The sequence below is a fragment of the Nicotiana tabacum genome, chromosome 22, assembly GCF_000715075.1.
Source record: "Nicotiana tabacum cultivar K326 chromosome 22, ASM71507v2, whole genome shotgun sequence".
NCBI lineage: Eukaryota > Viridiplantae > Streptophyta > Magnoliopsida > Solanales > Solanaceae > Nicotiana > Nicotiana tabacum.
The window spans coordinates 200689532-200702876 of NC_134101.1; the positions used below are offsets into that span (position 1 = coordinate 200689532).

At 37.6% G+C, this 13345-nt stretch overlaps 1 protein-coding gene and 1 long non-coding RNA gene across 3 annotated transcripts in view; one reads left to right on the top strand and one right to left on the bottom strand.

Moving 5' to 3' along the window:
• Positions 1 to 13345, bottom strand: part of LOC107808053 (putative polyribonucleotide nucleotidyltransferase 1, chloroplastic) — a 56831-nt gene that overhangs the window by 33053 nt on the left and 10433 nt on the right. For both annotated transcript variants that reach the window (XM_075243907.1, XM_075243906.1), the window contains exons 5-10: positions 4560 to 4643; positions 4374 to 4438; positions 4120 to 4276; positions 3691 to 3747; positions 1861 to 1974; positions 32 to 292 (exon numbers count right to left, since the gene is read on the bottom strand). In XM_075243907.1, the coding sequence (XP_075100008.1) occupies positions 32 to 292; positions 1861 to 1974; positions 3691 to 3747; positions 4120 to 4276; positions 4374 to 4438; positions 4560 to 4643 (738 nt within the window). The remainder of the gene's footprint in view (positions 1 to 31; positions 293 to 1860; positions 1975 to 3690; positions 3748 to 4119; positions 4277 to 4373; positions 4439 to 4559; positions 4644 to 13345) is intronic.
• Positions 8891 to 10739, top strand: LOC142176448 (uncharacterized). Its single transcript, XR_012705071.1, has 2 exons — positions 8891 to 10457; positions 10531 to 10739. It is a non-coding gene; the product is annotated as an uncharacterized LOC142176448 (long non-coding RNA).

A 13345-nucleotide genomic window follows, 5' to 3' on the forward strand; every position in this document is an offset into this window, starting at 1 on the left:
GAAATTAATAAAGATTAAGTCGAGACAATACCAATGGGACAGTCTTCCTTGCAACTGGCTTTATGTGAACATCACCCTCATCAACTTCACCATCAACAACCACTTCTTCATCCTCGTCCTCCTCTAGCAAATCTGGTAATGTTTCAGTAGACCCAAAAGCTTCCATTGTACTGATATAACCCTTCTCAGACAATATGCTTATAACATTTTCTTCCAATGATGATAATGCCTTTCTTCTTGGAATCTTGTTTTTAATTTGTAGCACTTCCACCAACTCATTGCCAGCAATTTCCTGGAAATGAATTTAGCACACATATATAACTGTAATCACAATGACTTGAGTGTTCAAATAACCGAAAAACAAATCGTTTATAAATAAATAAACGAGTGGAAATATAATAGCAAGTGTAGCTAATCTGAAGAATGGAAAGAGCAAGTCAGACATACTGCGAGAACTACATCCAAATAGATTAGTGAACAAATATTTTGCCAATGCAGATATTCACGGTTGTCAAAACTAAGACATGACATTAGATGAAATGGAATTGTGAGCGTAATGGATAAAATCTCCTATGCAAAAAATGCATAAAGTGACTCACTTTTTACAAATTAAATTAGGAGAACAAAAAAGATGAACTTAAAAAAAGCTCACAACCGGGCATTTGTCAAGCTTAAGGTTGACTAGTTTATTAAAAGAATCGAGTCGAGCTTTAGAAAAATTAATGTGAAGGCGAACTAGAGCTTCCAGTATGGCTCCAATAATATTCAATCTTAAAGTACAATAACCAAGCCGAGTGCGAACACTGGGAACTTGGCCCGGCTCTGCAATATGCCCGTACATCATCTCCACTATCACCGGAGGCACTTCTCTTGAAATAAGGAATGTCCTTAGGAAAGCTCACAGTAAGCCCCTTTCTCTAACAGTTGTGTGGATAATTTCCTTTTCTTTGGAGACCTTTCAAAAAGCAAATGATCCGTCCATGGAGAGTGGAACCTGGATTTTCACGTCAAGGCGGAGAGAGCATTCGGACAAGAGTTTACTTGGTGTGTGTTTTCAAATTTTCTGTGTGAATAATTATGGTACTTTTATAAACAAGAGACATCAAGGTTATAGACCTCCGACCACCGCTTTTTTATCGAGGCATCACATTGATGTTTGTAGGATAACCAGAGTTTATTCAGCCAAATTTTCAACCTTAAGCAGGTTTCCTCACTTTGGGTTTGAGAGGGCACGTTAGAATGTAAAGAATTAATGTTAGAATAGTGGTAAGTTTTGGTTTGAAATAAGTCCTCATCGGTTTTTTTTTTTTTTGATAAGGTAAATTGTATTAATCAAAAGGGAGAGAACTTCCGTATACAAGAAGTATACCAAAAAGTAGAGAATTTACATCAGAACGTGATTCTCTACAAAAGACGCTCAATCTTCTATACAAATAGGGGCTATATGAGTGCACCAAAAAGCGATCAAAGATAAAAGATTATTCTTAAGATGTGAAAATAAGTCCTCATCGGTTAGAATAGTGTTTAGTGTTAGTATGAAGTAAGTCCTCATGCCAGTATGAAGTAAGTCCCTGTATCTCATGCCTTCAAATAGGAGTGCCTTGTATTCATTATCATCATATGACTAATATATTTATTCCTTCTCCTATTTTCTGACAGAAGAATTAACAAAGATAATGGAGAAGACACGTTAGGCACTCTCTCGAGTGTGCTTAATGCAGAGGACCCCAACCCATCAGTTTGGACAAGAATGTTGATGAGATGCATAACTGTCGTATTTATATACTTTAGATGTTGTAGGGTAGAAATAAACAACACTTAGTAGGTGGTATGTTTCACTATTAAAGAGATCATACATACTTCGACTAGCTTATACAGCTCTTTAGGAGGTAATTTGATTGCATCAAGCATTTTTGGCTTTCCACATTTTTGCACTAAAGCTTCCACCTCCTTGCATATACCCCGCACAGCATCCTGATAAGACAAAGTTGAAAAGAAAATGGCTTACTTGCTGCAACTTCTTCAGTTACATTTTGTTAACTGGTATTTATCATATAAATGTAAAAAATCACTGTTCACTGCTAAATCATCTATACTAGAAGCAAAGCAAAATCTCAACTGTAAGAGAGAGAAGTAAAAGGATAATTAAGAGTACAAATGAACGGATGAATAGGGGTCCATGGCCTGATTTTCAGAACATCACTTGAAAAACAGATTAGCCTTCCTCTCTCGTAGTAGACCAGTGATATTACTGCACAGCATCTTAAAGGGCTGATAACAGGCAATTCGGAGACTAAAAGCAAAAGATGTTACTGAAAGATTTAGTGTGGGCTAGGCAATGAGTAGTCACCATAGGCATAAAAAGGCTTGGGATGATTGAGTTTCAGAAAGCTGTTTCCAAGTGAATATTTCAGCCAAGGTTTAGTCTCACCCGCTACACCTCCTGAATTACAAAAGTTTGGCAATGATAACATATCTGTATCACTAGGAATATGCTGGCCAGAAAAGAAATGTGGCCTTGGAAAGCCTAAAATGGAGTTAAAAACCATGTTGCTCAAGTAATATGGGTAGTTTGTGAGTTTTTAGAGTTGTCCTAACAGTTGTCCATTATTTGGATTGTTTCTTTATTTCAAGCAGCAGGGATGGTCACCTGAAAATCTTGCGTTCAAGTTTGTTCACTACTGCATCAAGATAATGTCAAAATAAATGCAATCTTGAAATTATTCACAAATCGACAAAGAGCTCCTAAGATTACCAATTTAGATCTGGTTTTGTTTCAACTTTTCCTTATATAGGCCTAATCTTTATAATTGGGACTAAGTTGAATTTATAAAATGTATGTTCAAGTGATCCCTCGGCCCCCTTATTTCCTCTCCTCCCATTCTTGTTCCCTAGTTAGTTCTATTAATCTCTGATCGTTCTCGCGGTTTCTACATTTTCCCACATTCTGTCAAGCCAGTGAACAGCCATAAAACACCCATCATTTCAGTAAATGAGTAAAAATAGATATATAAGTCTATTTTATTCTCTGTTCAAACTGTTTAATTTTCACCCATACAAGCAAGAACAACTACAATTTATTCTCTGTTTACTTAGTAGTTGCACTAAGTGTTAAAACATCCTGAATCAATAGATCTTGTACATATGGCATCAGAAACAATGGGTCTTGTAACATGTAGAACCGGCAGGATGACTAATACTTCTCAAACACTGCCAAAATAATAAGTGTTTTCAAGCAGATTTAGCAGCAGCAGTTCTGGAATCTGAGGAGAATAGTGTGTACGCAGACCTTACCCCCATCCTGGGAGGGCAAAGAGGTTATTTCCGATTGACCATCGCTAAAGATTTTTCAGATTACAAGGATGAATATAACTACAATAACATACTAAAAGATCATACGCCCGAATCATAGCCATGCTTCCATTAGTCCAAACAGGGATGATTGAAAATGATTTCAGGAGCAAAAAAGGAAAAGAGGTCCCTCACAGTAATGTGAAATTACAGCATGCTGTAAGGCGTGACAAATAATTAAGAGCATAGACACGAATAAACATTTTATTCCAAGCAACTACTACTTGAGCGCCTCTTACTAGAAACTGAGTAGATTAAAAATAACTTTGATTGGACCAAACTAGGATAACAATTTGATAAACTGGACTTAGAACAGTAACATAAATTTAAGATAAAAACCTGCCCAACTTCTACAGCTTCAAGCAACTTGTCCTCCGGAAGAAAATCACAATACCCCTGTAACAACAAGATTAATTAGTACTGAATCTGATGACACTAACTACTATAGGCAAGTGGCATCTATATCGTAGGAAGAAAAACAACTGAACATAGTGTTAGTAGAATATTCATGCACACAGCAACTGCCTGACAATTTCATTATATGCTATTTGTTAACCATTCAAATTTTTTGGATTTTATGCAAAGTGCATTTATGACCTACAGAAAGCAGGTGCTCATCTCCTGTACCACTGTCTAGGCTCGCATCATACTGAACACTTAGATAGAACGGATCGTAACAGGTACCACTCTACGCTCCTTGGGTAGAAGAATATTCAATTTTTATGCTCTCTCATTTATCATGAAGCTTTTACTAGATAGAAAATCTACCTCAATCATCAATATTGCATTGTTTGTGCCTGCTAGTAACAAATCCAACTTCGAGTTTTCCATTTCCTGAATGGTTGGATTCACGATGAACTTATCACCAATAAGACCAATTCGAACTCCTGCTATAACTTCTGAACTTGGTACTTCTGACAAAGCCCTGTTGCACAACTTGAAAGAAATTGCCTCAAATTACCATCAGTAAACCGGCCTTTACTAGCGTAGGAATGGAAGAGCATCAAGGCGAATTTGCTTACATAGCAATTCCAGCAGCCGTAACTGCCAAGGCATCTGGTGGATGCAAACCGTCATAACTTAATACCTTCAAAGTTACAATGATAGTGCAACTTAAAAGGCCACATCAAGACATTCGAGCAGATACACTATCAAAGGAACATCAACAAATATTAAGAGGATGGTTGCAAGAAAGCATATGAGCTTACCCAAGAAAGTACTTGAGTTTCATGGTAGAATCCCTTAAGCATGGTTGGACGTAAAGGCCTATCAATCAATCTACAAATGAGAACCTGCAAGAAGCAAGACATTTCAATACAGACAACAGTATTGAGACCTTGTATAACATAAAATATTAGCTGTGTTTTAGCAATGGCATCCAAGAAAAAAGCATTCAGTTCCTATGGAGAGAAATGTCGTCTTTCAGGTTATCACAATCTTAGAAAGATTGACAGGATTACCAACTCCAAAGGCTCTTACACCCACAATAATATTCTCTTCAGCGAGGATATAGTACATACCCTCCACCATCTCTCCTCCTTTTTCACAAAATGACAAAGTTTTCTCAAAATCCATCCTATAGCAGTCAGCATTGCAACTGAAATCAGATGTGTTGTAAATCATGGTCTAGTTTGTAAGATATGATATATGATTTTGTCACGGACCTTTCAGATACTCTGACCTTCTCAGTAAGATCCAATACTTTATAGGTATAAGGGTATCTTTTACTAATAAATTGGAAGAGGCCAGAGGAGAAACCAGTCAAAAGACATCTAAAAAAAATTTTTGAGAAGGTAACATATTTGTATATTAATATAAAGACTTCACTAAAATTGTGAAGTCACCCATAATTACAAAAAAGTGTTCAAACAAAAGTACAAACAACTTGTAATCCTTGGTCTTCTCACAAGGATTCTAAAACATCTAAAATGAATTCATGATCCTCCAAAAACTTTCCTTTACACCAAAAATAGAAAAGAGCTAAACATTTCATCTTTATCTTCTGGATGTTACTGGACTTGTCTTCAAAACATCTTTGATTCCTTTCTTCCCAAATTGTCCACCATATGCATGCTGGGACAATTCTCCATCTCTTTTTATCTCTAGAAAGTGTGCCCTCTTTACTCCAGCATGCTAGAATATCAAGGATTCTTCCCGGCATTGCCCATGAAATTCCCCTTAAGCTGATGAAAATTCTCCATATCTGTATAGTGAATTTGCAATGCAAAAGAAGATGGTTAATTGTCTCTGCCTTCTCTCCACATAAATAACATTTAGAACACAATTGGAATCCTCTTTTGGATAGGTTGTCTTGTGTTAACACTGCTTCTTTTGCCAATAGCCATGTAAAGCAAGCAACCTTGTATGGCCAGCATCCTACCTGATTGTTGGACAAGTTGAATTCCCTGTAAGCTTCCCTAACTGAAAACTTCCCTGCCTGTTCCATTGCCATATAATAAGATCTTGATTAGAGTTGCTACCACTGAACTGCTCCAAAGTATTATGAAACTGGATAATTTTGTCAATTTCCCAGTCATTTAGCATTCTTCTGAAAGTGAGATTCCAGCCCTGACCTGTCCATACCTCTTCTATTGTTGCTTGTTGTTGCTGATTCAAGGTATGTATGTTAGGAAAGAGTCCCTTCAAGGTTCCTTGTCCTAGCCAGTTGTCTTCCCACAGTGAGATCTTCCTACCATTTCCTATTTTGAACTTTGCTTTGTTGATCACTTTTGGCCATAGATTCCTGATTGCTCTCCACAAACTGACTCCATATGGACTTATCACTGACTTGGTTGTCCAATTTCCTTCCTTTTCATATCTCCCTAATAACCCCTGTCCACAATGTTTGTTTATCTGCCGCAAATTTCCACAGTCACTTCATCATCAGGCTCTGGTTCTGTACTCTCAAATTTTTGATTCCCAGTCCCCCTGCCTTCTTGCTTGTAGTCATGCCTCCCCATTTAACCAAGTAGATTTTCTTTTTCTCACTGTTACCTTCCCATAGAAAATTCCTTCTTAGAGCATCAATTTTTTTCACTACATTGACTGGAATTGAAAATAAAGACATCATATATGTAGGTATGGCATCAAGCACAGAATTAATCAGAATCAATCTACCCCCCATAGATAGATATTGATTCTTCCAATTTGCTAGCTTCTTTTCACATTTCTCCAGCACACTGTTCCAAATATCTTTTGATTTGCTCTTAGCTCCCAATGGCATCCCCAGATATACAGTAGGCAATTCCCCCACCTTCCCACCAAGGATAATAACCAGACTTTGTAGCTGCATAACCTCATTGACTAGGTAAATGAAACATTTATGCCAGTTGATGTGCAGCCCAGAAACAGCTTCAAAAAGAATCAGAATCACCCTTAGCACTTTCACTTGTTCTCTTTCAGCTTCACAAAAAACCAAGGTGTCATCAGCATACTGCAAATGTGAAATCCTGATGTTGCTATCAGCCCTATTACTCACTTTAAAGCCCCTTATCCAGTTATTTGTCTGAGCTACTTTCACCATGTCATTTAACCCTTCCATAGCAATTATGAATAAAAAGGGGGAGAGGGGATCACCTTGTCTCAACCCCCTCTGTGAAGGGAAGAATCCAACTGGTTCTCCATTGATAAGTACTGAGAAACTTACAATGGAAATGCAATATCTAATCCAGCTGATCCGTTTTCCCCCAAAGCCCATCCTCCTCAGAGTATCCAAAAGGTATTTCCAATTCAGATGGTCATATGTTTTCTCAATATCCAGCTTACATAGAATCCCAGGCTCTTTGCTTATCTTCCTTGTGTCTATACATTCATTGGCTATTAGCACAGCATCCATGATATGTCTGCCTCTTATGAAGGCCATTTGTTGAGGATCCACCAATTTGTTGACCACCTTTTTTAGTCTCTCAGTCAATAGCTTGGAGATAATCTTGTATATGCTGCCTATCAGACTGATAGGCCTGAAATCTCTTAGTTTGTTGGCCCCTACCTTCTTAGGAATCAAAGCCACAAATGTAGCATTCATGTTTTTTTCAAAGATTCCTTGATCATAAAAGTTCTGGACTGCTGCTACCACATCATTTTTTACCACATCCCAGCATTTATTGAAGAATGCCATTGAAAATCCATCAGGTCCTGGTGCTTTGTCACCTGCATATGCCTTAACACTATCCCATATTTCCTGTTCTCCAAATGGACTCTACAGCATTAAGTTTTCTTCTATAGTGATCATTTGGTTGTTTCTGATGGAACCTGTTGGCCTCCAGTCTTCTTCTCCTGTGTACCCCTTCTTGTAGAATCTGATTATCTCCCTCTTGATGTCTTCAGGACTCTGTAAGGTTTCCCCTTCCACTATCAATTGATCTATGTTATTATATCTCTTGTGTGCATTGGCTGTTCTATGGAAATACTTGGTGTTCCTATCTCCCTCTTTCAACCAAAGAGCCCTGGATCTCTGTCTCCATGCTATTTCTTCTTGATTTGCAATCTCCTCAAACTCCATGGACAATGATGTTTTTGTGTAGATTTCCTCATCTGTCAAGCTCCTTTGTTCATGTACTTCTTCCAGTTCTGCAAGTTGATTGAGAACACTTGCTTTCCTTAGTGCTAAATTGCCTTGCATAGTTTTGCTCCATTCCTTGAGCTTTGTCTTTAAAGCTTTGAGTTTAAAGGCTAGTATATAGTCTGGCCTTCCTTCACAGGTGAAAGATTTCCACCAATCTTCAACTCTGTCTTTGAAGCCTTCAATCTGCAACCACCAATTCTCAAACTTGAAATATGACTTTACTGGTTCCCAGCTACCACATTGGAGCATTAATGGTGAGTGATCTTATGTAACTCTCTACATCAATTGTTGTTTTATGTTCCTAAAGTTTTCATTCCATTCAACTGAGATCAGAAATCTATCCAATCTAGCTGCTATTACATGTTTGTCCCCTTTCCTCCATGTGTAATCACCTCCTGCTAATTGTAAGTCTACCAATTCCATATCTTCAATAAAGCTTGAGAATTCCATCATTGCTCTTGTGACTCTGGAACAGTTCTTCTTCTCTGATGGGTACCTCACAGTATTGAAGTCCCCACATACCACCCATGGTCCATAGAATAGCCCTCTTGCCCCTGCCAACTCCCACCAAACTTCCTCCCTCTTTCTCCTGTCATTAGGAGCATACACAGCTGAACGATGCCATGTATATTCCTGAATCTTACTTGAAAATTTACAAGTAATTGTGTGAACTCCGGTACAACAAACTTCCCCCTTCCATATTCTTCCATCCCACATTACTATAATACCCCATGTTCCCACTAGCCTCCAGTTGTGCAAAATTCACTCATCTACTGTCCCATATCTCTTTGACTAGTTCCCTATTATCCCCTTCTATTTTGGATTCTTGTAAACAAACAATCCCTGCCTTCCAACTTATCAACTGACTTTTAATTGCCCTTATTTTCCTAACTCTATTCAGTCCCCTCACATTCCATGATAATATGTTTACTATCATTAACTCTGACTTGATTATGACTAATAAAACTACCCCCTGCTTCTAGTTCCATTACTCTTGAAATTACTTCCAATATCCAATCCCTTCAGCTCTTTGAATCCTTTTTTCTTAGGTGTTTGGCATACCATAGACACTTCTCCCCCTTTGTTTGCTTTTCTTCTACTATCAATTTTCATAAACAATTCTAAGGCTTCTCTCTCACACCCACAAAATTCCACCCCAAATTCTTTGCTCAACTTGATGATGTTCTGATGCACCCCAATTGATGCTTCAAATTCCATGTCTTCTTTTGTCTCTAAGTTGTGATGGTTTAAAGGCTCGACTTCTTCAATTGCCCAATCCACATACCCCTCTGTTTCTGCTGTCTGTATGAGCATGTTATTGAATTCCTATTGATCATCTTCTTTCCTTTCATTCTCAGCAATAATTATTATGGCATTTTCCTCGATCAAATCTTCTTGTTGTTTTCCTTCTTCTTCGTGTTCTTCCTTCTTTTCTTTTTCTTCCTCTTCTGAACTGACATTGTATATGTTTTCCTTGAGTTCCTCCGTCACAGTTGTTATTTGTTTTCCCACTAAATAGTCGAACTGCAGGGCCTTTATCTCCTCATTAAAAGGGTATGTTCTGTGATTTGACATGGGATTTTTAAAGACCCTTTCTTCAGAAATTATTTGGACCAAAGAATCTGGGCCCAATTTCTTTGTGTTATAAAACTGGTTGGTCTTATTAGTAAAGACTGAGATGCCATGTGCCTGGTCACATGCCTTTATAGGGTTAGACTGATTTGAACTTCCCACGTGTCCTATCGCTACTTTATAGTACCGAGCCCCTCCCCCTGCAATTTGAGTGTCCTCTTTTACCCGCTGGATTGAAGCATTGTCTTCCTCATTCACACCGACAATGAATTTCCCCGGCGATTTGCACCAGATCTGCATCTCAAGCCTATTCCTTCAAATTCTAGTTTCATTGTTTTAGGAAATGAAGACCCATCTCCTCTCACCTTTATTCTTGCCCATTTTACTTTTAAATATTATATTGTTATTGTTAAGAATATTGTGATATTATTAAAAATATGTTATATATCAATTGGAATCAGTAGGAATTAATACTTAATATAAAAAATAAAAATAAAAAGCATCAGTAGAAATTAATTTGGGAGATTATTGTTTGTATAATTATGTGACCTTAATATTCTTTCCTACTTAAGAATAGGTTACATAACTGATATTGGGCATATTTATATATGGTTGGGTAGTAATTTACTTGCAAGTTTACAGCTCTTTGGTTATATTTCCTGTCGAATATGCCAAACTAAGCTTAATTATTGGTTCCACATTGATTTTGGGTGTTAATGAGTTGCATAGGTACAATGGAGATGAATTTGGAGAAAACCCCATTGTTGTCGGGAAGCACCTGAAGCTAGACTAGTAGCTCACATCACCAACATATAGCCGAGCTGGCAAGCGAGAGAAGCACCCGAATCCTGAAGCACAGATGAGCAGGCACTTACGGCTCGTGAGGAGCCTAGCGAGAAAACGTGGATGGGGAATAGTTTTCAGCTTGCATAGCAAGCATTGTGGTGCACAAGAACTTTAGCCCAACGAGGTTAGGACAAGGCAATTTTTGTCCCACAACTTCTACAACACATATATAAAACTTAAATATGCATATCTTATAGGTTATCTTACACACTTGGAACGCAGAGGAACCCATTGAAAGTTCGGAAAGCTTAGAATTCGTCTTGAGTTCTTGTTCTTCCCTTCTTTTATTGATTTTTATGTATTCTTGGGATTTAATTGGGTTTTCTATCATGATGATGTGTATCTAAATTCTTAGTTCTAGGGTTATGGGCTTTACATGAATGTTGATGTTTGAAGCTAGAATTGATGATTGTTGGTTTTATCATATTGATTTATTTATTCAATCCCATTCTTAAGTATTTCATTGTTTGTCCAACGATTCAATACTATCTACCAATCTTGAATTGAACTCGAAAGAGGAAATTCTTGATCGCAATAGGATTGAATATGACTAGTTCTTGAACCTAGACATTAGAGAATGGACTCGTAATAGAATAAAAATATATCTAATTGTCTTGCTTAATTATTTCATAGGAATTATTAATGTATTCTGGTTAATTCTAATTCCATAAAAATATAGGTGTTAGGTTAACTTGAGCATGCGAGAAAGGACTAGAAAGATTCTTATGAGTAATATTAACCCTGTCAATTAATAAACCAGATAGATCAATTAGTCAATTTAAGCATAGATAACTCAATAGGTACGTTAGCTGACCCTTAGCCCCGAAATATTCTTTCTCATTTATTTCAACCTACGCTTGCCTATTTGCTTCTCGCGATTGCTAGTTTTAATTGCTTGCTTTATAATCTTTGCAGCGGTATAATTAATCACAATCAATCTTGGGAAAATCAATTTGAATAAATAATTAGCATTCATTTAATTTTGATAATATTTAATCATAAGTCTCTATGGGACAATACTTGATCTCACTATTTTATTACTTGTCAATCGCGTATACTTATGTGTTATTGGGAGCAACAATCATAAACACCAAAAACTTGAGGGAATAATCAATCTAAAAAATTTCTCTCCCTTGTTCTTTATTTTCTCGCATGACACCAGAGCATTGGTGACAAACTAGTCATTGTCCAGTTACTACTGACATACAAGGAAAAGATTTGGATGTCGTGCAAATTTGCTAACCAACCCAAAGACTGTTCAATAGATACTTGCCTTTTGTGGGTGTGAGCACAAACCAACACTATCATAAGGACCGGATCCCTCCTTCAAACATATTCCAACCAGCCTTGTCATGCACCACCAACTTCTCTGTATCTCCTACTCACTCGTCTGCGACTTCTGTATTTATCTTCCAACATCTTTGTGTATATGGGTCGACTAAGTATTTCGAGTCAACTTATCTTGGTTCCAAAGTATTTTGGCGACAAGAACCCTTGAGTCTGAATAATTAGAATTTTCCCACAAGTGTTTTCCAATATCTCGCGAGTTTTAGATAGTGTTTCTTGACTGTAGAGAGTGCAGGCTTACAAGGTTGCTTCTCTATTCTTCTGATTTCCAACAAGATTTTGAGTGCTCGTTCAGTACGTCTGAACTTTCTAGCGACTTCTTTTAATAGCTCCTAATGGTTAACATACTCTAACCAGCTTATTATGCCTCTTTACTAAAGACATCTCTCACACTCATCTAATATCAATCATAGTTGATGTTTTCAGTTCCAAAAATGGGGGCCTAGTAATTCGAGTCTTATGATTATCACAGAACCTTGATAGGTAGCACAAACTAATTATCGTAGTTTTCTTCTGTTCGGTTATGGTATAAATGACAAGGTGTTTGTTTTTGAGAAACCCATATTGGTGGATGGATGCGTTCTTAACCTCGGACTTTTTTCTTCCCGCCTTTCCCCCAACTAAAATCACTCTACGCACTCGGTATCTTCATGAGAAATTCTTACCCCATGAGCTAGCTTTTGAGTTGACTTGGGCAGCTAAGGTCCATTTTTTAACATGGTACCAGAGTGAGGCTCATCCTTGTTATTGTTTTTTCTCTATGTTGGGCCCCCATATTATATTGTCCATGCTCCAGTTGGCAGGCCTGGGCGTGAGGGGTGTTTAGGATCCCACATTGGCAGAGGATGGGTTGTTTGTCTCCTTATTTGTTCCTGAGCAATCCTCGCCTCTGAGCTAGCTTTCAGGTTGAGTTAGACCCTAGGTTATGTGAAGCACCCCACAGTAGTAGACGAATGATTGTGGTCTCTTTATATGGTCTTGAACAATGATGGAGCAATTTAATGAGTTGATGCCCATCTCCACAGACAAGTGGAGTAATGATAGAAGATGTTTTTAGTCCTTACACTTGTTGAGCTTCAATTGGATTTTGACTCCATGCATGACTAAGTCTTGGCTAGTTTTATTATACCAACCGTGGATGACTTGTTGCACCTCCTGCTACACCACCTTATCACATGGTGATCTCATCTTCAACAAGTGACTCGTTTGTCGTAGCATCTCAGGCTATTGATTGGGTGGTTGTTTTGGAAAATCCCGACCAAAGTTGTACTTATTGCCATATGATGTGTCACTATTTCTTTTTCCTTGACAGCGGCTGTCTTTATATACCATCCTTTGCTGCCTGGTGTACTACCATTTCCTGCAAATCTCTCCTACACCTTCTAAAGCATATCTCATCACCTGGCATATGCACATCAGAATATTTTGACTAATATGGATGATTGTCATGAAGTTTTTCTGCCTCCAATCCATCTCTATCAATTTGATGGCCCCTCTTTGTTTACATCGAAAGTTTTCTTTCTGACTATGAATAAAAATTTCCCTCCCATAGTCAAAAGGGAATCAGTGAAATGCAGCTAAGTTTTTTATTCAATTACCTTTCTCATTGCCGCATATTAAGCTTAAATTACTCAGTTATTATTTCAAGACCCAACTAAGTTGAAA